At 41.9% G+C, this 25449-nt stretch overlaps 1 protein-coding gene across 4 annotated transcripts in view; it reads left to right on the plus strand.

Annotated features, from left to right (window-relative positions):
- LOC110530270 (solute carrier organic anion transporter family member 5A1) overlaps positions 1–25449 on the plus strand; it is a 35407-nt gene that overhangs the window by 6289 nt on the left and 3669 nt on the right. For 3 of the 4 annotated variants that reach the window (XM_036985872.1, XM_021613192.2, XM_021613191.2), the window contains exons 3-9: positions 8277–8409; positions 12874–13091; positions 14711–14875; positions 17703–17901; positions 21735–21894; positions 22296–22537; positions 22766–22830. In XM_036985872.1, coding sequence (XP_036841767.1) covers positions 8277–8409; positions 12874–13091; positions 14711–14875; positions 17703–17901; positions 21735–21894; positions 22296–22537; positions 22766–22830 — 1182 coding nt within the window. Of the gene's footprint in view, positions 1–8276; positions 8410–12873; positions 13092–14710; positions 14876–17702; positions 17902–21734; positions 21895–22295; positions 22538–22765; positions 22831–23277; positions 23794–25449 lie in introns of those variants that run through there. The other variant, XM_036985873.1, reaches the window with a different exon arrangement.

Genomic DNA, 25449 nt, shown 5'->3' on the forward strand with positions numbered 1-25449 from the left:
TAATAGTGGTTAACAGGATTTTTGAATGATTATCCCATCTCTTGCAATTATCTGTGAGGTCCCGCAGTCGAGTCGTAAATTTCAAACACAGATTCATCCACAAAGACCAGGGAACATTTTCCAATGGCTCGCAAAGATGGACACCTATTGGTAGATAGATAAAAAATAAAATACAGACACTGAATATCCCTTTGAGCATGGTGAAGTTATTAATTCAAATACATCATTTTTTTTTGTCACAGGAATGCACCGAATACAACCGGTATACAATTTCACCTTACTGTGAAATTCTTACTTACAAGCCCTTAACCAACAATGCAGTTCAAGAAAGAGTTCAAAAAATGGTAATTTAAAAAAAGTAACACAATATAATTACTTAACAATAATGCGCGTGTATACAGAGGGTACCGGTACCGAGTCAATGTACGGGGATACAGGTTAGACGAGGTAATTTGTAAAGTAACTGCTTAGATAATAATAAACAGCCAGTAGCAGCAGTGTAAAAACAAAGGAGGGGGGGGGGGGGGGGGGGGGGCTGTTAAGGAGCCTTTCGGACCTAGACTTGGCACTCCGGTACCGCTTGCCGTGCAGTAGCAGAGAGAACAGTCTATGACTTGGGTGACTGGAATCTTTGGAAATGTTTTGGGCATTCCTCTGACACCGCCATACGCTTTAGATGATGTATAAATACACCCAGTGACTACAAAGATACAGGCATCTTTTCTAACTCAGTTGCCAGGAGAAAGGAAACTGTTGAGGTCAGTGGTGATTTTGGAACAGTTTGGCTATGGAGTTTAATGGCTTTTTTGTTGTTACTTTTACCCCTTTTTGTCCCCAATTATGTGGTATCCAATTGGTAGTTAGTCATGTCTCAATGCTGCAACTCCCGTACAGACTCGGGAGAGGCGAAGGTCGAGAGCCATGCATCCTCTGAAACACGACCCAACCAAGCCACACTGCTTAACCCGGAAGCCAGCCACACCAATGTGTCGGAGGAAACTCCGTACACCTGGCAACCGGTTGGGATGGTGTTCTTCAGCGTGCATGCGCCCGGCCCGCCACAGGAGTCGCTAGAGTGCGATGGGACAAGGACATCCCTGCCGGCCAAACCCTCCCCTAACCCGAACGACGCTGGGCCAATTGTGCGCTGCCCCATGGGTCTCCCAGTCGCGGCCGGCTGCGACAGAGTCTGGACTCAAACCAGGATCTCTAGTGGCACGGCTAGCCAGTGCAGTGCCTTAGACCACTGCACCCGCTTGGGAGGCCAGATAGGAGGAAACTGAGGATGGATCAACCACATTGTAGTTACACCACAATACTAACCTAAATTACAGTGAAAAGAAGCCTGTACACAATAAAACATATTCCACAACATGCATCCTGTTTGCGATAAGGCACTAAAGTAATAGTGCAATAAATGTGGCAAAAAAGTTTGCCTTTTGTCCTTGTTGAGGCAAACACAACACATCACTGAGTACCATTCTTCATATTTTCTTCATATTTTCAAGCATGGTGCTGGCTGCATCATGTTATGGATATGCTTGTCATCAGCAAGAACTAGCGAGTAAAACATTTTGGGGGGTTGGATAAAAATAAGCGGAATAGAGCTGAGCTCAGGCAATATCTGAGAGGAAAACCTGGTCTGCTTTCCAACAGACACGGGGAGACAAATTCACCTTTCAGCAGGACAAGGCCAAATATACACTGGAGCTGTTTACCAAGACAACATTGACTGTTCCTGAGCTGCCGAGTTACAGTTTTGACTTAAATCGGCTTGATAGCCATTTTCAAGTCTTGCAATAGATTGTCTAGCAATGATCAATAACCAATTTAACGGAGCTTGGAGAGTTTAAAAAATAATAATGGGCAAATATTGAACAATCCAGGTGTGCAAAGCTCTTAGAGACTTACCCAGAAAGACTCACAGCCATAATGGCTGCCAAAGGCAATTGTAACATGTATTGACTCAGGGGGTTGAAATACTTTCATTAATCTTAAATCTTAATCCAATTTGTCATTACAGAATATTTTGTGTAAATCGTTGAGAAAAATAAGACAAATCTATTTTAATCCCAATTTGTAGCACAACAAAATGTGGAAGAAGTCAATGGGTGTGAATACTTTCTGAATGCAATGTGTATATATATGGCTTCAGTTGGTGTCCTCTACATTTGGTCATACAGGCAGTTCTGTTTCAGTTGGGGCTGTGATCTGGGGGGCTGTCTATGGGAAATAAAGCAGATTTGTTGGATAGTTGTAAGATGACAGTGCAGTGTCAGCAGGTTGCCATGACGATGCAGTCATCCCACATTTCATTGTGCCTGACCCTGTGCCGCCAGTCTCCCTCCCTCCCTCCCTCCCTCCCGCAAGGTCACAGGGTCCCAATTGATCCAGCTGCCAGGCTGAGGCTCGCATAATTTTCCTGTAACATCCGGCCCGTTACGCTTGCATCAATCTCCTTTATGAGTACAGGACACAGACACTAACAGTAAAACACCTAATTTCACCCATCTGAGCTCATGTACTCAGGGCTGTAGAGACACAGAACAGCTCCCTAAGAATATACTGTATGTAATTAAGCAATGTATTAATGATAATAATGGACTCTGACTGAATGGGTAGTTCACCACTTTGTTCCCCATTCAAATGAACCACGCTGTCTGTACAGGACAACCAGTTCAAAACCTGTACATGTCTCTGAATCTGCCTTGGTCTAGGGTGACTGACAGAAGAGCAGTAGGGGAACGGGGTCACTTGTCAACTTTATTGCTCCACAGTCACGCACAAAGCATTTGTGCCTCCAAAGAGAAACTTAAAAAATGTTTTTTCTACCTCAATGGTTACGTCATCCTGTTTTTATTACAGGGCAATTGCATCATGTAGAAACCAACAGGAGCATTTCACATTCAATTCATTCAACAATTTATGAGGACTGCATTTCCACAAAGAGCCAGACAATGATGATGGGATGTTTCCCAAATGGCACCCTATTCCCTACATAGTGCACTACTTTTGACCAGGATCCTGGGGCCTCATTTATAAACTGCATATGCACAAAATATACCCTAAAATGTGCATGCGCCAGTTTTCACACACACAATGTTATTAAAAATGACTTAATGTGAGAATGTACTCCCCTCCCCGCAGACTTTGTGTGACTTGGTGATTAAAATATTTAATTGCAATCTGCAAGTAAGAATTTTGTGCAAATGGGGGATATTTTTAAAAGCTTATTAACTAAAAATAGGAAAACAAATGAACAAGAACGCAACCATTCTTGTTTTAGATTTTATTTTTTTAAATCTAAATCTTGTAATTAATCTTATAATTAGACAGTCTTTTACCTATTTATTTAATTTTCATAACCATTACAGAATATATTCCTTTTCTGGCCGTAATGGGTTCATATTCCCAAAGGAAAACATACAACAAATGATCATGCGCATCTCTAATTTAATTGGACCTAGTTGCCTAGTAAATAGATAGGCTATATGTATTTCAAGTTTTGCGATATCATAGGCAGTGTGGTTTATTATACCTGTATACAGTCGAATTTAATAGAGGATCTTTTACATTTAAGTAGGATTTACAGTTGAAGTCAGAAGTTTACATACACCTTAGCCAAATACATTTAAACTCAGTTTTTCACAATTCCTGATAATTAATCCTAGTAAAAATTCCCTGTTTTAGGTCAGTTAGGATCACCACTTTATTTTAAGAATATGAAATGTCAGAATGATTTATTTCAGCTTTTATTTCTTTCATCACATTCCCAGTGGGTCAGAAGTTTACATACACTCAATTAGTATTTGGTAGCATTGCCTTTACATTGTTTAACTTGGGTCAAACATGTAGGGTAGCCTTCCACAAGCTTCCCACAATAAGTTGGGTGAATTTTGGCCCACTCCTCCTGACAGAGCTGGTGTAACTGAGTCAGGTTTGTAGGCCTCCTTGCCCGCCACGCTTTTTCAGTTCTGCCCACAAATTGTCTATAGGATTGAAGTCATGGCTTTGTGTTGGCCACTCCAATACCTTGACTTTGTTGTCCTTAAGCCATTTTGCCACAACTTTGCAAATATGCTTGTTTTTTTTTGTCCATTTGGAAGACCCATTTGCGACCAAGCTTTAACTTCCTGATTGTTTTCTTGAGATGTTGTTTCAATATATCCACATTTTTCCATCCTCATGATGCCATCTATTTTGTGAAGTGCACCAGTCCCTCCTGCAGCAAAGCCCCCCCACAACATGATGCTGCCACCCCCATGCTTCATTGTTGGGATGGTGTTCTTCGACTTGCAAGCATTCCCCTTTTTCCTCCAAACATAACGATGGTCATTATGGCCAAACAGTTCTATTTTTGTTTCATCAGACCAGAGGACATTTCTCCAAAAAAGTACAATCTTTGTCCCCATGTACAGTTGCAAACCGTAGTCTGGCTTTTTTTATGGCGGTTTCTTGCTGAGCGGCCTTTCAAGTTATGTTGATTTGTAGGACCTGTTTTACTGTGGATATAGATACTTTTGTACCTGTTTCCTCCAGCATCTTCACAAGTCCTTTGCTGTTGTTCTGGGATTGATTTGCACTTTTCGCACCAAAAGCACATTCATTTTGTTGTTGAAAAACGGGTTATAATGTCTCAAACCTAAGTGTATGTAAAATTCTGACATCAACTGTATGAATGAAGTTAAGTTTGCACGAGCCCAAGTACATTAAGAGACTGCCCCTCCCTACCTTCATGCTATGCTCAAACCATGCACCCCAACCTGAGTACTCCACCTCAGGATTCTTGGCCCTCCCACCCGTAAGGGAGGGCAGCGCCCCCTCAGCCCAGTCCAAGCTCTTCTCTGTCCTGACACCCCAATGGTGGAACCAGCTTCTCCCTGAAGCTAGGACAGCAGGGTCCCTGCCCATCTTCTGAAAACATCGGTAACCCCCTTTGTTAATGCCTGAATTTAAAATGTATATAATTTACACACAATATCCCATAATTACATAGTGATAACATGTTTTTTGAAGTGTATTGAAAATGAAACTATCTCATTTACATAAGTATTCACAGCAGTGAGTCAATACTTTGTAGAAGCACCTTTAGCGATTACAGCTTTCTGGGTAAATCTCAATGAGCTTTCCACACCAGGATTGTGCAACATTTGTCCATTTTATTATTTTCAAAATTCTTCAAACTTTGTCAAATTGGTTGTTGATCATTGCTAGACAACCGTTTTCAGGTCTTGACATATATTTTCAATTAGATTTAAGTCAAAACTGTAACTTGGGCAATCTGTAGCATTCACTGTATTCTTGGTAAGCAACTCCAGTGTAGATTTGGTGAATTCATTTTTCAGTGTTTGGTGGAAAGCAGACTGAAACAGATTTTGCTTATGCTTAGCTCCATTCAGTTTATTTTTTTATCCTGAAAAACTCCCCAGTCCTCACCCATTACAAGCGTACCCATAACATGATGCAACCACCACTATGCCTGAAAATATGGAGAGTGACACTCAGTAATATGTTTGGCGCAGATCCAATACAACACAACGCTTTGTATTCAGGACATAAAGTGCATTTCTTCCTTCTTTTCACTGTCAATATTGCTGACCCTTCCTCAGTTTTCTCCTATCACAGCCGTTAAAATCATGGTGAAATCCCTGAGCTGTTTCCTTCCTCTCCGGCAACTGAGTTAGGAAGGACGCCTGTATCTTTGTAGTCACTGGGTATATTTATACACAATCCAAAGTGTAACTAATATCTGTATGTGTGGGGTACAGAGATGAGGTAATCATTCAAAAATCATGTTAAACACTATTATTGCACACAGAATGAGTCCATGCAACTTATTATGTAACTTCTTAAGCACATTTTTACTCCTGAATGTATTTATGCTTACCATAACCAAAGGGTTAAATACTTATTGACTCAAGACATTTCAGCTTTTCATTTGTAAGAATTTGTAAATAAACATAATTCCGCTTTGACATTATGGGGTATTGTGTATATGTCAGTGACCCCAAAAAATCAATTTGATATTCAAGCTATAACACAACAAAATATGGAAAAAGTCAAGGGGTGTACATACTTTCTGTAGGCACTGTAGGTTGGGGGGAAAAGTTGACGCAAAAAATTGAATTCAACAAACGTTCTGCTGACAGGTCCACAACAATTTGCCATTGTTTTGTCTTTCAGAAACGGGACACAATCCTTTTCCAGATAAAGCACAAATTAAAGATTAGAACGGTAGCTTAAGTAAAATATGGGTAGGCTACAGTATTGCTGTGCGATAGGATCGTGACATCATTGCCTATTTAATCTCGGGGTCTATACCAAGGCAGGACATATGAACCCAATAATCTATAGATAAACTTAATATTGTACAACAATTTGTCTTTTGCATGCCAAACCACATGGAAAAGACGCCGTTAAAATGTGAGCACAAGATTAGAGAGCATCAATTCACATACACTACAATATAATCCATCCACCTGACAGGTGTGGCATATCAATAAGCTAATTAAACAGCATGGTCGTTACACAGATGCACCTTGTGTTGGGGACAATAAAAGGTCACTAAAATGTGTGGTTTTGTCACGCAACACAATGCCACAAATGTCTCAAGTTTTGAGGGAGCATGCAATTGGCATGCTGACTACAGGAATGTCCACCAGAGCTGTTGCCGGATATTTGAATGTTAATTTCACTACCATAAGCCGCCTCCAACGTCATTTTAGAGAATTTGGCAGTATGTCCAACCGGCCTTACAACCGAAGACCACTGGGAGTATTTCTGTCGTAATAAAGCTCTTTTGTGGGGAATAACTCATTCTGATTGGCAGGGCCAGGCTCCCCAGTGGGTGGGCCTATGGCCTCCCAGGCCCACCCATGGCTGCGCCCCTGCCCAGGCATGCGAAATCCATAGATTAGGGCCTAATGCATTTATTTAAATTGACTGATTTCCTTATATGAACTGTTAACTCAGTAAAATCTTTGAAATTGTTCCATGTTGCGTTTATATTCTTGTTCAGTATACGTAACAGTATTCTCTCTTGAATGGAGTTCCTCGAGTTTCCCCAGCTGCCTTGGCTATAATATGCCTGTGCTCGAAATCAACAACGGTAGGCATAAAGTTATTGTTTTCAAATACTGTATGTATTATTGGCACTGGCAGCTACACTTATCAACACTAAATCGACCCTTTTAACTATACAAAACAATGCACAAACAATGCAAAAAGTTTATCCGCTCACTTTACAGGCATGACGCTGTTGACGGCATTGACTCTCGCGGCCCATCTGTTTTTTGCCATTCACTACCGTGCATTCTAATTCCAGCGTGTACACGCTCCTTTGCGTTTCTTTTGATTTGGCCTTAATGCCAATAGTTCCAAATTATACAGAAAATAAAGGTTTATAAATCAGTATGTTTATCTTTTTTCAGAAATGGTACACAGACATTTTTGGCGAATTTTACACAACAGTTATAAATGAGGCGCCTGGTCATTAGGCTGCATTTCCATTGAGGATTCTGCTCGCCACAAGCCTTTAATGTCACACTCCTGATGGAAACACAATAACACTATAGATCACATTAACATAAAACACTGGTGTTGGGGTGAGCATGGAGAAGGGTGGGAATAGGGTGCCGTTTTGGGGCCCACGCTCCTGCTGCTGTGTGTCTGCATCGGAGCCTGTTCTATAACGGGTGCCGCAAGCAAAAATAGTACTCTGCTCAAATAAGAGATTGGGCCTGCAACTTGGCCTCCAGGCCTTGGACAGGAACCCATGTCCACACAATCAGCTGGGGCTCACAACTTCCTGTGTTTTGCTGCCACACTGAGTCAGGAGGAAGACTGCTTGGTGCATGATGTGATGACACACAGTATTAAGCAGTTTTGTGTCATGTGGGTGTGAATTGCTGGATGATACAGAAAGGGAAGGCCTAGCCTGTGTCTAGAAATGGCACCATATTCCCTCGATAGTGAAGGGTCAAAAGTAGTGCGCTTCATAGGGAATGGGGTGCCATTTGGGACGCAGCCCTATCCACTTCTGGCTGAGGTGTTTGAGGATATCATGTTCATAGTAGCATTAGCACCATTAGATAGATGACGTTGCCCCCATTTGGGTTCCGGTCAAAAGTAGTGAACTATATAGGGAAGATGGTGCCATTTGGGATGCATCCATAATCTTTATTTTCTGTCCTCTTAGCATTCCAACTCTTCTTATCCATTCTCAACATGTACATTTGTCCTTATGCCTCACATCATGTATTTCTTTCTCTCTGCAGCTGTCATGTACGTGATGGGAGCCCTGGGTCCGGCTGCTGGGTACCTGATGGGAGGAGTTCTCATCGGCTTCTACGTCGACCCCAAGACTATCGTCAACATCGATCAGAGCGACCCCCGCTTCATTGGCAACTGGTAATGTTCCAGACTTTTCACTGAATATGTTAAATGATGCGATTGAATAGAAATGTTAGAGAGGCGCATGCGCGTACCGATAGGACGCATGGGGAGAGAGTAGCTCAGTTTTGTATCAACAAGACTGTGGTTATATAAAGAAACCAGACATCACATAAGCCTTTTAAAATCGATATATCAAAATCATCATGTAACCAGGAGAGAATGGAGCGGTCAGTTATTTACAACCGTGAACCAATCTGTGGCTAAAGCAACACTGCGACTCAAACCCAACAAGCCATGGCTTCTCTTTAGGGCTGTCTCCACCCCCCAAAAAATCTTTGGTCAACCGAGAATAGCCTGTTCTTTCGACCAATCGAATAGTCCATTTTTAAACATGTATTTTACTACATGTAGACACACCCTGTGTCTATGTGTTTAAAAAAGATCAACTATATGCACTGAGCTTGTCTGATGCTTTATGAGCACTGTTTGATCAAATAAGACACACAAATGACAAGGGGGAGTCCGACCGCAATTGATTTGGGTTCAGACTTGCTGTGGTAAAAAATAAACACAGACTGTGTGCATTGTCTTATAGCGATTTTTGACTGAAAAGTTCTGTTACCAAAATCCCTAATTTGTTCAGGAAATAGATTCCCTAATCCCTCAACCTTTGCTCTCTTTACGTGACAGATGTATGCATTAGCATGCACGTGACCAATAGGGCCTGACCTATAGCCTATCATACTCGCATCAATAAATTGGTTATTACAAACTCTGAACACCCTAACATATGTGACAGCAAAAGAGATGCAGAGGACATGAAAGAGAAACTCAAAACGAGGGAATATTTACTGGTTGCTGAAGAGGGAAAGGGGAAGTGCGATCAATGAAAAAATCCATCAAATGTATTTATAAAGCCGTTTTTACATCAGCAGATGTCACAAAGTGCTATACAGAAACCCAGCCTAAAACAGGTGCTGTTATATTACAATATTATTTTTTCTGACCATTTGGAACAGTGTAAATAACACTAAGGACATTTTAAGTTATACCTGAGAGGCTGTTCTAATGGAAAAAAGTGTAAATCCTTTATTACAGCATAGCAAATATTAAAAAGGGCAGATTTGTTAAATTGCTTAATCTGACATGTTGTGGTTGAATGAGGCTTGGAGCTCATGGAATCAGTAGGCTATTAAACAAACACTCAAACAGGCAACAGAAGCAGGATCTGTCTTAAGGCAAGTGCTGTTTTCTCATCTCCTCACTCTGCTGCTGCCGCCGACTCCGCAATGTTCTCCACACCAATATGCTGATTAACTTTGCTATTATGCACATAGCTACATGGTCTTTCAGGACCATGGACAGCGACTGCTATCCAACCGAAGACGTTCTTTAAAAAATAATAGTAGGTCATAACAGACCTTTTATATTGGCAAATACATTTCATAGAATAAAAAGTTAAGTTTGACATTTTCCTAAGTCTGAGGGTGGTTTTAATCTTCCAGACTTGGAATTGTATGAACTCACAACCTAGGCTTGTACTTGCGACATATAGTTAAATGCATAAAAGAGGAACAATGGGTACATATTGAAGATACGCTAATACCCAGAACATTTTTATGTGTCTATTTTCAAAGGAACATTACAACTTCATAGTTAATAATACTAATGATATGGAAGAAAATGAAACACATTTTACAAGAACCAATATCACTCACTAGAAACACAACCGTATGGAACAATCGTTCGATATCTTTTCAGAATTCATTGATAAATTGGCCCACATGGAATACTAAAGCCATAGAAACTGTAAATTAGTTTGTAATAGGAAATACATTTATTTCTATGACAACAATTGCAATTGTGGGTTGACCATGGTCGATATTTTCAAATACATCCAACTTTCAATACTATTCTCATAATTTCTTTAAAATAAATGTATACTCAAAAACTGTACATCAGCCTGCCGTTTACACAATGGAAAGGTGAAATTCTTTATTATAAAAAAAATGATGTGCGTGGGCAACAGAGAGAAACAAAATGGTGCAGTTTGAGGTGCAGTTTGAGGCCAGATGCTGGAGATGGGGGGGGGGCTAGTGGTTCTGGGCAGGTCTGATGTAATGATCTAGTTGTTTGTATGTGTTTTGTATTGTTTATGAAATATCTAATAAAATCGTATATATATTTGTTTATATTTAGACGTTTACATATTTGATTGTTAATGCTTAGGCCTAATATGTTAAATATGATGGGATTGATTGGTGGTGATAGAAATGTATGTTATGTACATGTTAGCTTGTCAAATGTGGGATTTGAAATAATGTACATACAGTGCATTCGGAAAGTATTCAGACTCCTTTTTCCACATTTTGTTACGTTACAGCCATATTCTAAAATGTATTAAATAAAATAAAAATCCTCATCAATCTACACACGATACCCCATAATGATAAAGCGAAAACAGTTTTTTTTTTTTTATATATATATTTTTTTTAGATATATATATATAGTTGTAGTTTTTAGAAAACAATACCTAAACATTTCTGCAGCATTGACGGTCCCCAAGATCACAGTGGCCTCCATCATTCTTAATTGGAAGAAGTTTGGAACCACTAACACTCTTCCTAGAACTGGCCGCACGGCCAAACTGAGCAATCGGGGGAGAAGTTCGTTGGTCAGGGAGGTGACCAAGAACCCGATGGTCAGTCTGGCAGAGCTCCAGAGTTCCTCTTTGGAGATGGGAGAACCTTCTAGAAGGACAACCATCTCTGCAGCACTCCACCAATCAGGGCTTTATGGTAGAGTGGCCAGCCGGACGCCACTCCTCAGTAAAAGGCGCTTGGAGTTTGCCAAAAGGCACCTAAAGGATACTCAGACGAGGGTCTAATGAAACCAAGATTGAAATCTTTGGCTTGAAAGCCAAGCGCCACGTCTGGAGGAAACCTGGCACCATCCCTATGGTGAAGCATGGTGGTGGCAGCGTCATGCTGTGTGGATGGTTTTCAGTGGCAAGGACTGGGAGACTAGTCAGGAACGAGGGAAAGATAAACGGGGCAAAGTACAGAGAGATCCTTGATGAAAACCTGCTCCAGGACACTCATGACCTCAGACTGGGGTGACGGTTCACCTTCCAACAAGACAATGACACTAAATACACAGCCAAGACAACTAAGGAGTGGCTTTGGGACAAGTCTCTGAATGTCCTTGAGTGGTCCAGACAGAGCCCGGACTTGAACCAGATCGAACATCTCTGAATACTTTCCAAATGCACTATTACTCTTCCAGTGTTCCATGCTGTTTAATTTGGGGCTTGTGTGTTGTGGGAATGTGCTATTGAACTCATTGCAGATCATAGGACAGGGATGGGATAAGAAACTTGAATGTCATTTTTATATTTACATTTTGGTCATTTAGCAGACGCTCGTATCCAGAGCAACTTACTGGCACAATTCGTGTTAAGTGCCTTGCTCAGGGGCACATCGACAGATTTTTCACCTACTGTAGTCAACTCGGCAATTTGAACCAGTGTCCTTTCAGTTACTGGCCAACGCTCTTAACCGCTAGGCTTGCTCCCTGAGAGGAAAATAGTCTTAGACACACTGTCATATACAAAATTAACACTTTACATTACACTTGACATTAGGGCTGGGAATTCCCAGGGACCTCACGATATGAAATCACGAAACTTAGATGTTGATACGATATGTATTGCAATTCAATACTGTGATTTTTATTGCGATTTGATGTTCCAAACGTGTTGCTCACCATGTCTGCTGCAGAGGGACAAGAGAAAGCCATGAGAAAATTAGTTTTGATCAGTCATGGAAATAAAAGTCAATCAATCAAATGTATTTATAAAGACCTTCTTACATCAGCTGATGTCATAAAGTGCTGTACAGAAACCCAGCCTAAAACCCCAAACAGCAAGCAATGCAGGTGTAGAAGCACGGTGGCTAGGAAAAACTCCCTAGAACGGCCAAAACCTACGAAGAAACCTAGAGAGGAACCAGGCTGTGAGGGGTGGCCAGTCCTCTTCTGGCTGTGCCGGGTGGAGATTATAACAGAACATGGCCAAGATGTTCAAATGTTCATAGATGACCAGCAGGGTCAAATAATAATAATAATAATAATCACAGTGGATGTAGAGGGTGCAACAGGTCAGCACCTCAGGAGTAAATGTCAGTTGGCTTTTCATAGCTGATCATTCAGAGAATCTCTACTGCTCCTGCTGTCTAGAGAGTTGGTCTGGGACAAGGTAGCACGTCCGGTGAACAGTGCTGAAAACACGATGGCTCACTATTTAAAAAGAAGATGGAGAACAAGGTAGAGGAGGAAAAATACAGGAGCTTTAGCGCAGGTACAGCTGACTAGGCCTAGCTAACATTAACTACCTAGCAATTGTTTAATACATTTTTGTTCTTTTTTTGAGAATCGATACCCCGCCCCCATCACGAAGCTAAACCCTCTCTGCTCTCTCAGGTGGAGCGGCTTCCTGCTCTGTTCCATTGCCATGCTACTGGTCATATTCCCCATGTTCGCCTTCCCCAAGAAGCTGCCTCCCAGAAACAAGAAGAAGAAGAAGAGGAAAAAGATCACCCTGGACAACGTGTCCAGCGATGATGACATCACCAAGGAGAAGGCCGACAGCAAGAGTCAGAAGGTTACATCATCCATGGGCTTTGGGAAAGACATTAAAGGTATGTTAAACAGAGAGAGAGGATACAGTATGTCCCAAATGGTACCCTATTCCCTAAGAAGTGCACTATATAGCTATTAGGTTGCAATTTGGGGTGCTATTGAGGCTGTAAGAAGCAGGGTTATCTCACTGACTCTTGCCTCTCATATACTATGAATTTGTAGGTTTCCATTGACCAGGTTTATTCGACAACAATTTCACACAAAAATTAATTGCGGGCAGATCTAGGAGAAGTTTTCTAAAGATCAACAACATTTATATCTGTTTCTACAGGAGTGGGGTTTTCTTTTGTCAAACATTCTTTATTTTAAGATCACTTTATTGTTCAATTGCACACAAGGTCCACTCGAAATGTTACTTCCGCTTTTAACCCTACCTCTAAAAGATACACGTACAGGTTTTGGAGAGTTGCGGGGGGTTGCCACACTGGGCGCTCTGGGAGCTGTTCTTGTGGGGGGTTAAGTGCCTTGCTCAAGGGCACAACGGCAGGCAATGGTATCTATGATTTGATACCAGCAACCCTCCGGTTGCCAAATCGCTTCTCAACAGATTTTTCCCATCGGATTCGAACCGGCAGCCCTCCGGCTGCTGGCTCGCTAGCCTAGCTACCGCTCCTTTATTGCAACAAATGATGGAAACTTATGATTGCCAAATAATTGTCAAGGTACGAGGGGCACATGATGTCATCACGTTACTATAAAGCTCCTCTCCACGTTTAATTCTAAATGCCTACTGTTTGAAAATACTTTTTTTTTTTCAATTATAAAAATATTTGTTCTTTACAGGGCAAGGATAATATAAAGACTTGTTTTTATTAGGTGTTGACGTCCTTACGTCCAGCTGTTTTTAGACAGTTCATTGGAAACTCACTGTAGCAGGCAATTGTCGCGTCTCTTTTCTATGCAATTTTTTTAGATGTCGACACAAAATCACTCGACAAGTTTATGGAAACCTAGTTACTGATACTGATCGTATTCTATAAATGCTTGGCATGGTTTGTTGCTGCCACAGACCGCTATATACAGCTAGAGCTGAACTTCTCTCGCACTATAACAAATGACTTGGAATTTTTTATTTTTTTATTTTACCTTTATTTAACTAGGCAAGTCAGTTAAAAACAAATTCTTATTTTCAATGACGGCCTAGGAACAGTGGGTTAACTGCCTGTTCAGGGTCAGAACGACAGATTTGTCAGCTCGGGGGTTTGAACTTGCAACCTTCCGGTTACTAGTCCAACGCTCTAACTACTAGGCTACCCTGCCGCCCCTATCATAACAGCCTATTGCCTCGTTTTATGTCCTAATTAAGTTTACTAAGTTGAAATATATAGGGTACTACTGTAATGAGGTTTCATTCTAATCATGGGCAGAGAAAATGTTCTTCCTATTAAGGTAGTGGGGAATCTGAATAGGAATGTGAATTACTGTACATTGTACATACTCCTTTATGTCCTCCTGGTGAGCAGATGTACCCTTGCATAGCTCCATAATATAAATGGTCCGTCAGCCTTCCCTGTGTCTGTCTGGCTTATGCTCATTTTGCTAACGTGCTGTCTTGTTCCCCTACATGTTTATTTCTCTCCCTCGCTCTCTCTGTCTCTCCCTCCCTGTCCCTGTGTAGAGCTGCCTAAGGCTGCAGTGAGGATCCTGAGTAATGTCACCTTCCTGTTTGTGAGCCTGTCCTACACAGCAGAGAGCGCCATCGTCACCGCCTTCATCACCTTCATACCCAAGTTCATCGAGTCACAGTTTGGCATCCCGGCATCCAGCGCTAGTATCTACACAGGTAAATACACTCCTAGTATCTACACAGGTAAATGCACTCCTAGTATCTACACAGGTAAACACACTCCTAGTATCTACACAGGTAAATACACTCCTAGTATCTACACAGGTAAATACACTCCCAGTATCTACACAGGTAAATACACTCCTAGTATCTACACAGGTAAATACACTCCCAGTATCTACACAGGTAAATACACTCCTAGTATATACACAGGTAAATACACTCCCAGTATCTACACAGGTAAATACACTCCCAGTATCTACACAGGTAAATACACTCCTAGTATCTACACAGGTAAATACACATCTATTATCTACTCAATTAACTTTAAACTTTTTGTAATTCTAGTGCACTTTGTATATTTTGAGCGTACATTGAAAGCGTTAAAAATACACCGAAAACATAATAAATACATCTATACAGCTAAAAACAACAGTGTAATGTTAAAACAAGTTGATATTAAGGTTAAAGAAAGAGCTTTATCAAATGACCAGATTTTTCTAACTGTTACTTTGGACAAAATCAAGGCATCAAAATTCTCATAATGCTGTTTGTATAAAGAATCTTAAATTACAGCTCAACTGAAGGAAATTCAGAATTTGCGATTAATCGTGATAGATACATTTCTGTAAAACTCTGTTTTTGGCTGTGGCTGCGAATACAGAGTTTTCTGCCTGTCTGTGAAAATCAGCAGCTAAGTAGAACATGACATCTCAAGACTGCCTGTTTTTGTTATGCTTTTCTCGGTTACCCAGAAGTAAAATTCTCATGTGAAAGTTTGTCATTTCCTGTTTTGCTTGGAGGGGGGGAATCCCATTAACAGTTGTTATTACCTTTGTGCAAAGGAAGGAAGCAAATTCTCTTCCCTCGCAAACGGAAACTTCCAGCCAAACTCCTCTCTTCTGCTAATTTCACCCGTGTTTATCATAGCCAAAAAATAAATGTTTGTTTTCATGAATTTTTACAATATAGCCAATTTTGACTTTGTGGGTGTGGAAACCGTTTATCCTCCACACACGGGCTTGTGAAGTCACCGCACTAATGTAAGCACCACCTTCGCCCAATCTTAATTAATCCAAATAATCAATGCCGAAAACCCCAAACCAGGAACTACTGCTGCTCGTATTCACATCATTTTATGTGCCTTGACAGATTCTTGCAGTTTCATCTGTACACGAGAGATTAGTGTTGTGTTTATGTTCGCAAAACTATTACAACAGCCAAGTTTGTACAAACATGTTGATTTAATGTATTTTGTGTACAACATGTAATTAGCTGCATGTAGCCTAACTCCCCTACTAAAAAAGAACATGAAATCGCACTTATGACTGCAGTTCGTGAACGATATTGTGCTAATCTCCCTCGCGGCAGTCGAGCTGAGAGTTTCCGCCAAGAGTTGTTCACAATCTAGTCCAGTTGAGTCTGCAACTAGAGCTTGTTTCAAAGCTATTCATAAATAATCATATTTGTATGTCTAGCGATCCCAAATGTCCATTGTTTGAAGCACACTTTTATAAGTCTCAGTCACAAATGCCAGCTACAGTAAGGCCACAATGGTGAATGAGAGACTTGTCTAGAACCGTAGTCACAGATTTTATTTTTATCAGTTGACAGCCCGAGTAAACACATCTATACTGAAAAAATATATAGGGCTACCATGCAACAATTTCATTGACATCAGCAAACCGCTCACCCACACAACGCAATGTACGTGGTCTGTGTTTGTGAGGCTGGTTGGACATACGGCCAAATTCTCTAAAAATGATGTTGGAGGCAGCTTATGGTAGAGAAAGGAACATTTAATTCCCTGGCAACAGCTCTAGTGGACATTCTTGCAGTCAGCATGCCAATTGCACTCTCCATCAAAACTTGAGACATTGTGTTTTGTGACAAAACTGCACATTTTAGTAGCCTTTTATTGTCCCCAACACAAGGGGCACCTGTGTAATGATCAGGCTGATTAATCAGATTCTTGATATGCCACACCTGTCAGGTGGATGGATTATCTTGGCAAAGGAGAAATGCTCACTATCAGGGATGTTAACAAATTTGTGCACCAACTTTGAGAGAAATAAGCTTTTTGTGCGTTTGGAAAACATCTGCAATCTTTTATTTCCGCTTATGAAACATGGGACCAACACTTTACATGTTGCATTTAGATTTTTGTTCAGTCAATACACACCTAACACCCCTTGTTTGGAACACAGGTCTATTGTCTCCAGCTTGACCACAGAGGTCAGTTAGAGCCCTTGTCTTCAAAAGCTCCTTAGTCAGGGACACTTCCGGGACAGCCTGAAGGGGTCTGTGTCTTTAAGATTGCTCCACATGAGTGGGGCCACTATGAGTTTTAACACTCACTACTTGACCATCTCCCAGGTGCCCCTTTTATTTTAAGGAAGAGTGTTTGTATTATTCATGGCTGCTGGCTGGGCCTTCACTCCGTCCACTGAACATTAGTTGTACAGCTAGCCGTCTTAAAGCTTCCTCAGAAATCCCCTAAAAAGGAGCTTCTACTCTGCTCTTTCTGTTTGGATGATGTGCTTGAAAGTGAACAGGAGGCCCAAATTAAATGTTGTAGAATAACATATGTCTGTCTAGATGTGAAACAGATTGTTGTGATCTAATCTATGAGTTCTAGAGACTGCATTGTTGACTCTCTCTCTCTCTCTCTCTCTCTCTCTCTCTCTCTCTCTCTCTCTCTCTCTCTCTCTCTCTCCCCTTCTCTCTCTCTGCCTCTCTCTCTCTGCCTCTCTCTCTCTGCCTCTCTCTCTCTCTCTCTCTCTCTCTCTCTCTGCCTCTCTCTCTCTGCCTCCTGCTGTCACAGGTGTGATCATCGTGCCCAGTGCTGGGGTGGGTATAGTCCTGGGGGGCTACATAATTAAGAAGCTGAAGCTGGGAGCCAGAGAGTCAGCCAAGCTGGCCATGATCTGTAGTGGGGTATCTCTTCTCTGCTTCTCTACTCTGTTCATAGTGGGCTGTGAGAGCATCAACCTAGGAGGCATCAACATACCATACACCACTGGGTAAGAACCACAACTTCCTTCCTTCATTCAGTACCCCTTTCTTTCAATCTGAACTTTTTTTCCTCATGCAATCCCTGTCGATCTTGTCCTCTTTCTCTCAGCTCCCCCAAAATGAATTGAATTATTTCTCTGCAAACATTCCAGCCTCCAAAACCCCATATCAACGTATTAAACAATGTGAGGAAGTTTAGTGTGTGTGTGTGTGTGTGTTTCCCTGTGATGATGAGAAGAGGAGGTGACCATCATGAAGGCCCCTGTTGTGAAGTATCACCTCAGCACACATCAGTTCCTGTCCAAAATGAAAGCCCTTTTCCCTATGTAGTGCACTACTTTTGAACAAGGCCAATAGGGCCCTGGTCAAAAGTAGTGAACTGTAGAGTCAATAGGGTGCCATTTGGAACACAGTCCTTCCCCAGACACAATAACTTTAATGCATGACACTGTTATGATCTAGATGAATTAACTCTCTGTTCTACAGTCCTGGAGCTTTGTTCCCTCTCTTAGATCCAACCTCTGGCTACATCCCAAATGGCACCCTATTCCCATTTCTAGTGTACTACTTTTGATCAGGATATACAGAGACTGTAAAATTGGGATGTGATGCGTCTCTGCTTGGCACTCAGCATTAAGGAGATAGATTTGGGGTAAGGCATTGCAATAGACTAGCGTCCTGTCCAGGCGGTGTACTTGTACATCAAGCTGCCTCACGCTACAGAAACAGGAGATAGGCTCCTGTTTTTATGAGCCGTTCTGGCTCGCACATGCCAAGGCTCATGCAAGGCTACTTTTCACCCCATAGGGCGAAAAGTAGTGCACTATAAAGGGAAAAGGGTGCCTGTCCCTGATGCAATGATGATTCACCCGAGCACACGGCCATGCAATCTCCATAGACAAACATTGGCAGTAGAATGGCCTTACTGAAGAGCTCAGTGACTTTCAACGTGGCACCGTCATAGGATTCCACCTTTCCAACAAGTCAGTTTGTCAAATTTCCGCCCTGCTAGAGCTGCCCTGGTGAAATGTAAGTGCTGTTATCGTGAAGTGGAAACGTGTTAGAGCAGCAACAGCTCAGCCGCGAAGTGGTAGGCAACACAAGCTCATAGAACGGTACCACAGAGTGCTGATATATTTGCGCCCATCTCAGTGAACTAATGCATTGTGGGAGGCCCAGACTAAAAGCCAATTTATGCTTGATCCGAAAATGTGGTTGGAGGCTCCATATGGACGGTGTGACACAATTACGGAGCCTCTGGAGACATGTGGAGCTATGTACCGCATCACCATGCTCCTTCCAAATGTTGTAACAATGCGGAGGGCTCTATATACATGATTAGCTGACGGTAGGTGGGGGCGGTACATCCTGTATAAACATAAACTCACTTCCTTGACAACGTCCTTCACAACAGCTCTGCACAGCTCAGCAAAGCACAAGAAGTATGAATGCCCTGTCTTCTGCAGAGGCCGTGTCACCGTAAATGCTGCATGGCCAATGCAGATGTCAGATTGACCACGCATCGCCCAGATGCACGTCTCTCTACAGAACGCGCGCTCTCCCACTAATCTGTGCACATTCATTGTTTCATAACTTCATTGTGTGAATTGTTTGCGTTTGATGGTTAGTGTATATTACACCCCTATTACCTATACTGTATCACCAGTAGTACATTTACCATTCATTCCTATCATCTCTAATCTACAATGTTTGTTTGGTTATGGTAATTTCTGTTAATGCATTCAATACATTATTATTCCAGTCTTACCGTTCTAATTGTCGGAGTGGACATTGTTTGCAGAGCGCACAACCTATGCTACAGTTGTGAGAAACAAGTTTTGGTTTCTTTCATTCCATTTATGAGTTAATTAAATTACATTTAGTAAGTGTCTTTTGTTTGGAGCACTCATTTCAATTTTAAGGTAAGGACGCGCACCTGATTACGCATAGAAGTAATTTACATAGGCCTAAAGGCTGCCTGGCCTGCACGTAAATGTAGGCATATTAATGTGCCCATTTTGGAGATCTGATTGGCTAAACGCACCACCATTAACGGTGTGCTTTAGGACCATGCGGACGTCTCCGAGGGGTCGTTTTAAAATAATGTGACGTCCCCCACACTTATAAAATCAAATTTGCGCCCCTGTCCCAAAGTAATGTTTTCTTCACCTCAAAAAGCAAACATCCATTGTCAAAGCCTACATCGAGGAATTATTGTCAATTTGAAAAATCTTTCCAGCTCTATCCCTTTTAAAAACCACTCAGCGTGAAAGAGAAAAATGTCATGCTCTGATCCAGTGGAAACGTCATAAAATAGGCCAACCTGGTTACTTCTTATCAGTGCATGCTTTGGACTGAAATAGGGTTTGGTACTCATTTTGGGTGCTGGTGCTATTTGTATTTAGGTGCAGGAGCTCCACAATACTTTTAAGCTAATATTCTATAAGAGGAACAAGAGATCAATTAGCAGAGCATTTGAGGTACTGATACTCCGCTCCGGTGATCTCCTGCCCAAGTCAAGCACTGCTTCTTATCCCTTGCGCAAATAGCCTACAGTTGTGTCTGTCTCGAGCTCACTGGCGCTGGATACCCTGAGGGCCCAGAATATTTTATACAATGTTGCAAGTTCGTTGCAGACAGGCCATGGGTAGCCGATGTGATTTATAGGAGATTCTTTTTTTTTTATCAGTATATTTTCTACCTGCAATGTTTTTTATTTGTTGGCTTTATGTGGGATATTTTTACATAGTTGGCAATGACAATAGAAGTTACTTTTTAGGTTGGTAAGATAAATTGGCATTCCACATGAAAGGTTACTGACTCCTAGTGTAGCCTATTACCGACAACTTCAGGAGAGTAATGGCAGAATCTGAGAAGCCAGCAGGAGGAGGATGGTTGTGTCAGGTTGTTTTTTTCGCTGCCTCCCTAAATCGCTGCCTCCCTCTTGAGTCGTTTGTCTTATTTCAACAAACAGTAAGCTTAAAGCATCAGACAAGCTCAATGCATATAGTTGATTTTACTAAAACACGTTGGGTGTGTCTATATATGGAAAAATACACGTTTCAAATTGCTCGAAAGAACAGACGACTTGCGATCGACAAACATTTTTTTTAGTCTGGGACAGCCTTATGAATGAATCTGATTTTGGTAGATGCCAGGAGAAGGCTAGCTGCCCCAATGCATAGTACCTACTGGAAAGTTAGGTGGAGGAGGGTAAGGCAAGGCATTGCAATAGCCTAGCGTCCTGTCCAGGCGGTGTACAAGAACAATCAAAAACAGCCGCAGGCGGTGTACAAGTACACCGCCTGCGGCTGTTTTTGATTGTTCTGGCTAGGCCCCTTTAGTTCCAGTGAAGGGTAATCTTAACGCTACAGCATACAATGACATTCTAGACAATTCTGTGCTTCCGACTTTGTGGCAACCGTTTGGGGAAGGCCCTTTCCTATTTCCGCGTGACAATACCCCCATGTGCAAAGCGAGGTCCGTAAAGAAATGGTTTGTCGAGATTGGTGTGGAAGAACTTGACATATTAATGCCCATGATTTTGGAATGAGATGTTCAATAAGCAAGTGTACACATGCTAACTGGTGTAATTGCCCCCGGTTGTGAGCAATGTATTTTGGTGCAGCAAATCTCAGTGTAAATGTGACCTTTGAATAGCAGCATGGTAAGATAGTCTTCTTAACATTGTTTAATCAGTCTGAATAAGAATTATGTTGTGATAGTGGAAAATGTCTTACGTTATTTAGCTCTCTTCATCCCCCTCTTTTCTCTCTCCCTCTCTCTCTTCCCACCTATTTTCCTCCCCCTCTAAATAATCTCTCTCCCTCACTTTTCTCAGTCCTACTCTGACTATGACCCATCGTAACCTGACTGGAGGGTGTAATGTGAACTGTGGCTGTAAGATCCATGAGTACGCTCCAGTCTGTGGCTCAGACGGAATCACCTACTTCAACCCCTGCCTGGCAGGCTGCAGCAGTGTGGGCAACGACAGCACAGGAGTGAGTCCCTCAGTCACAAATGTAGGGTCGCAAAATGATCGTAACTTTCCCCAAATTCCCAGATTTTCTGCTTATTCCCTCCTGTTTCTAGAAGTATTCCAAACAGGATTTTCTGCAATACCTGGGCATTTTTGGAAAGTTACCTAAAGCTAGGGCCAGGAGTTTTTCCTGGCCATAATGTGAGTTACCTGATCAGAAAAAACAATATTGTTAGACCCTAGTTATAGCTTACTGACCATTGAACAAACATTAATTAAGCATCCGTGTACAGTCTACATTGGTAGTACTTGAATAACACACTTCTTGTGTACGCACAGTTGCGCCTTAGAAGTTTACTTCCATAGTACAATAAGATGAGCTCACAATGATGCCTGGTGTTCTGTTCCCTCTCCGTCTCTCAGATCAGGAACTACTCTGACTGTGCGTGTGTCCAGAGCAGGCAGGTCATCACCCCCTCCTCTAACGGCCAAGTCAACCAGCTGCAGCTGGTCATCGTCAAGACCTACCTGAACGAGAACGGCCATGCCGTGTCGGGGAAGTGTGACCGCACCTGCAGCACCCTCATTCCCTTCCTCATCTTCCTCTTCATCGTCACACTCATCACGGCCTGCGCTCAGCCCTCTGCCATCATTGTCACTCTTAGGTATTGACCCAGAATAGACACTGAACAAAACACACTTATCGAAGGAATTGTGAGGTAGTGGTTGTGAGTTCTCGTCATCGGGTTGCAAAATGATGGTAACTTTCTGTGATCCCGGTTGGATGATTTCTAGAATCAGGATGGAATAAAACATTTTCAAGGATTCCCAGGTTATCATCATTTTGCACCTCTATCTTCACCATTTCCTCCCTTCTTCCTCCTCTCCTCAAGGTCCGTAGAAGAGCAGGAGAGACCCTTTGCACTCGGAATGCAGTTTGTTCTCCTCAGGACCCTTGGTGAGTGATGCAGCTTCAGTGAAATACAGAGTTCAATACTGAGTGGTTATTTTTTAGGGTGTGTCCCTATTTAGTGCCATAGGGCTCTGGTCAGAAGTAGTGCACTATATAGGGATAGGGTCCCATTGGAACATTTGATTCTGGTTCAAAATGTAATTTAAAAAAACAGGTTCCCATTTCATGTCAGAAAATTACTAAGAGGAACTGAACAGTAATCCAAAAAAATCTTTGGTTCATTCCCCCCCCCCCCCCCCCCCCCCCCCTTTTTATTGCCAATATTCAAAACGTAATTACTCTAAAAATATAAGGTTTTAAAAATTGAAACGTGTCTTAACCTCTGAATGAGTATGTATCGCTCCTCTGTCCTTGTCTTCCACGTACATCTCCACTTCCACATTGACACCACATGCATGCTGTGTTAGAATAGTCTCTCCTCTCTCTCCTCAGCCTACATACCTACAACCATCTACTTCTTTTGTATCATAACGGTCTCTCCTCTCTCTCCTCAGCCTACATACCTACAACCATCTACTTCTTCTGTATCATAACGGTCTCTCTCCTCTCTCTCCTCAGCCTACATACCTACAACCATCTACTTCTTCTGTATCATAACGGTCTCTCCTCTCTCTCCTCAGCCTACATACCTACAACCATCTACTTCTTCTGTATCATAACGGTCTCTCTCCTCTCTCTCCTCAGCCTACATACCTACAACCATCTACTTCTTCTGTATCATAACGGTCTCTCTCCTCTCTCTCCTCAGCCTACATACCTACAACCATCTACTTCTTCTGTATCATAACGGTCTCTCCTCTCTCTCCTCAGCCTACATACCTACAACCATCTACTTCTTCTGTATCATAACGGTCTCTCCTCTCTCTCCTCAGCCTACATACCTACAACCATCTACTTCTTTTGTATCATAACGGTCTCTCCTCTCTCTCTCCTCAGCCTACATACAGTGCCTTGCGAAAGTATTCGGCCCCCTTGAACTTTGCGACCTTTTGCCACATTCCAGGCTTCAAACATATAGATATAAAATTGTTTTGTGAAGAATCAACAACAAGTGGGACACAATCATGAAGTGGAACGACATTTATTGGATATTTCAAACTTTTTTAACAAATCAAAAACTGAAAAATTGGGCGTGCAAAATTATTCAGCCCCCTTAAGTTAATACTTTGTAGCGCCACCTTTTGCTGCGATTACAGCTGTAAGTCGCTTGGGGTATGTCTCTATCAGTTTTGCACATCGAGAGACTGACATTTTTCCCCATTCCTCCTTGCAAAACAGCTCGAGCTCAGTGAGGTTGGATGGAGAGCATTTGTGAACAGCAGTTTTCAGTTCTTTCCACAGATTCTCGATTGGATTCAGGTCTGGACTTTGACTTGGCCATTCTAACACCTGGATATGTTTATTTTTGAACCATTCCATTGTAGATTTTGCTTTTTGTTTTGGATCATTGTCTTGTTGGAAGACAAATCTCCGTCCCAGTCTCAGGTCTTTTGCAGACTCCATCAGGTTTTCTTCCAGAATGGTCCTGTATTTGGCTCCATCCATCTTCCCATCAATTTTAACCATCTTCCATGTCCCTGCTGAAGAAAAGCAGGCCCAAACCATGATGCTGCCACCACCATGTTTGACAGTGGGGATGGTGTGTTCAGCTGTGTTGCTTTTACGCCAAACATAACGTTTTGCATTGTTGCCAAAAAGTTCAATTTTGGTTTCATCTGACCAGAGCACCTTCTTCCACATGTTTGGTGTGTCTCCCAGGTGGCTTGTGGCAAACATTAAACAACACTTTTTATGGATATCTTTAAGAAATGGCTTTCTTCTTGCCACTCTTCCATAAAGGCCATATTTGTGCAATATACGACTGATTGTTGTCCTATGGACAGAGTCTCCCACCTCAGCTGTAGATCTCTGCAGTTCATCCAGAGTGATCATGGGCCTCTTGGCTGCATCTCTGATCAGTCTTCTCCTTGTATGAGCTGAAAGTTTAGAGGGACGGCCAGGTCTTGGTAGATTTGCAGTGGTCTGATACTCCTTCCATTTCAATATTATCGCTTGCACAGTGCTCCTTGGGATGTTTAAAGCTTGGGAAATCTTTTTGTATCCAAATCCGGCTTTAAACTTCTTCACAACAGTATCTCGGACCTGCCTGGTGTGTTCCTTGTTCTTCATGATGCTCTCTGCGCTTTTAACGGACCTCTGAGACTATGACAGTGCAGGTGCATTTATACGGAGACTTGATTACACACAGGTGGATTGTATTTATCATCATTAGTCATTTAGGTCAACATTGGATCATTCAGAGATCCTCACTGAACTTCTGGAGAGAGTTTGCTGCACTGAAAGTAAAGGGGCTGAATAATTTTGCACGCCCAATTTTTCAGTTTTTGATTTGTTAAAAAAGTTTGAAATATCCAATAAATGTCATTCCACTTCATGATTGTGTCCCACTTGTTGTTGATTCTTCACAAAAAAATACAGTTTTATATCTTTATGTTTGAAGCCTGAAATGTGGCAAAAGGTCGCAAAGTTCAAGGGGGCCGAATACTTTCGCAAGGCACTGTACCTACAACCATCTACTTCTTCTGTATCATAACGGTCTCTCTC

The sequence above is a fragment of the Oncorhynchus mykiss genome, chromosome 8 (assembly GCF_013265735.2).
Source record: "Oncorhynchus mykiss isolate Arlee chromosome 8, USDA_OmykA_1.1, whole genome shotgun sequence".
Classification (NCBI taxonomy): Eukaryota; Metazoa; Chordata; class Actinopteri; order Salmoniformes; family Salmonidae; genus Oncorhynchus; species Oncorhynchus mykiss.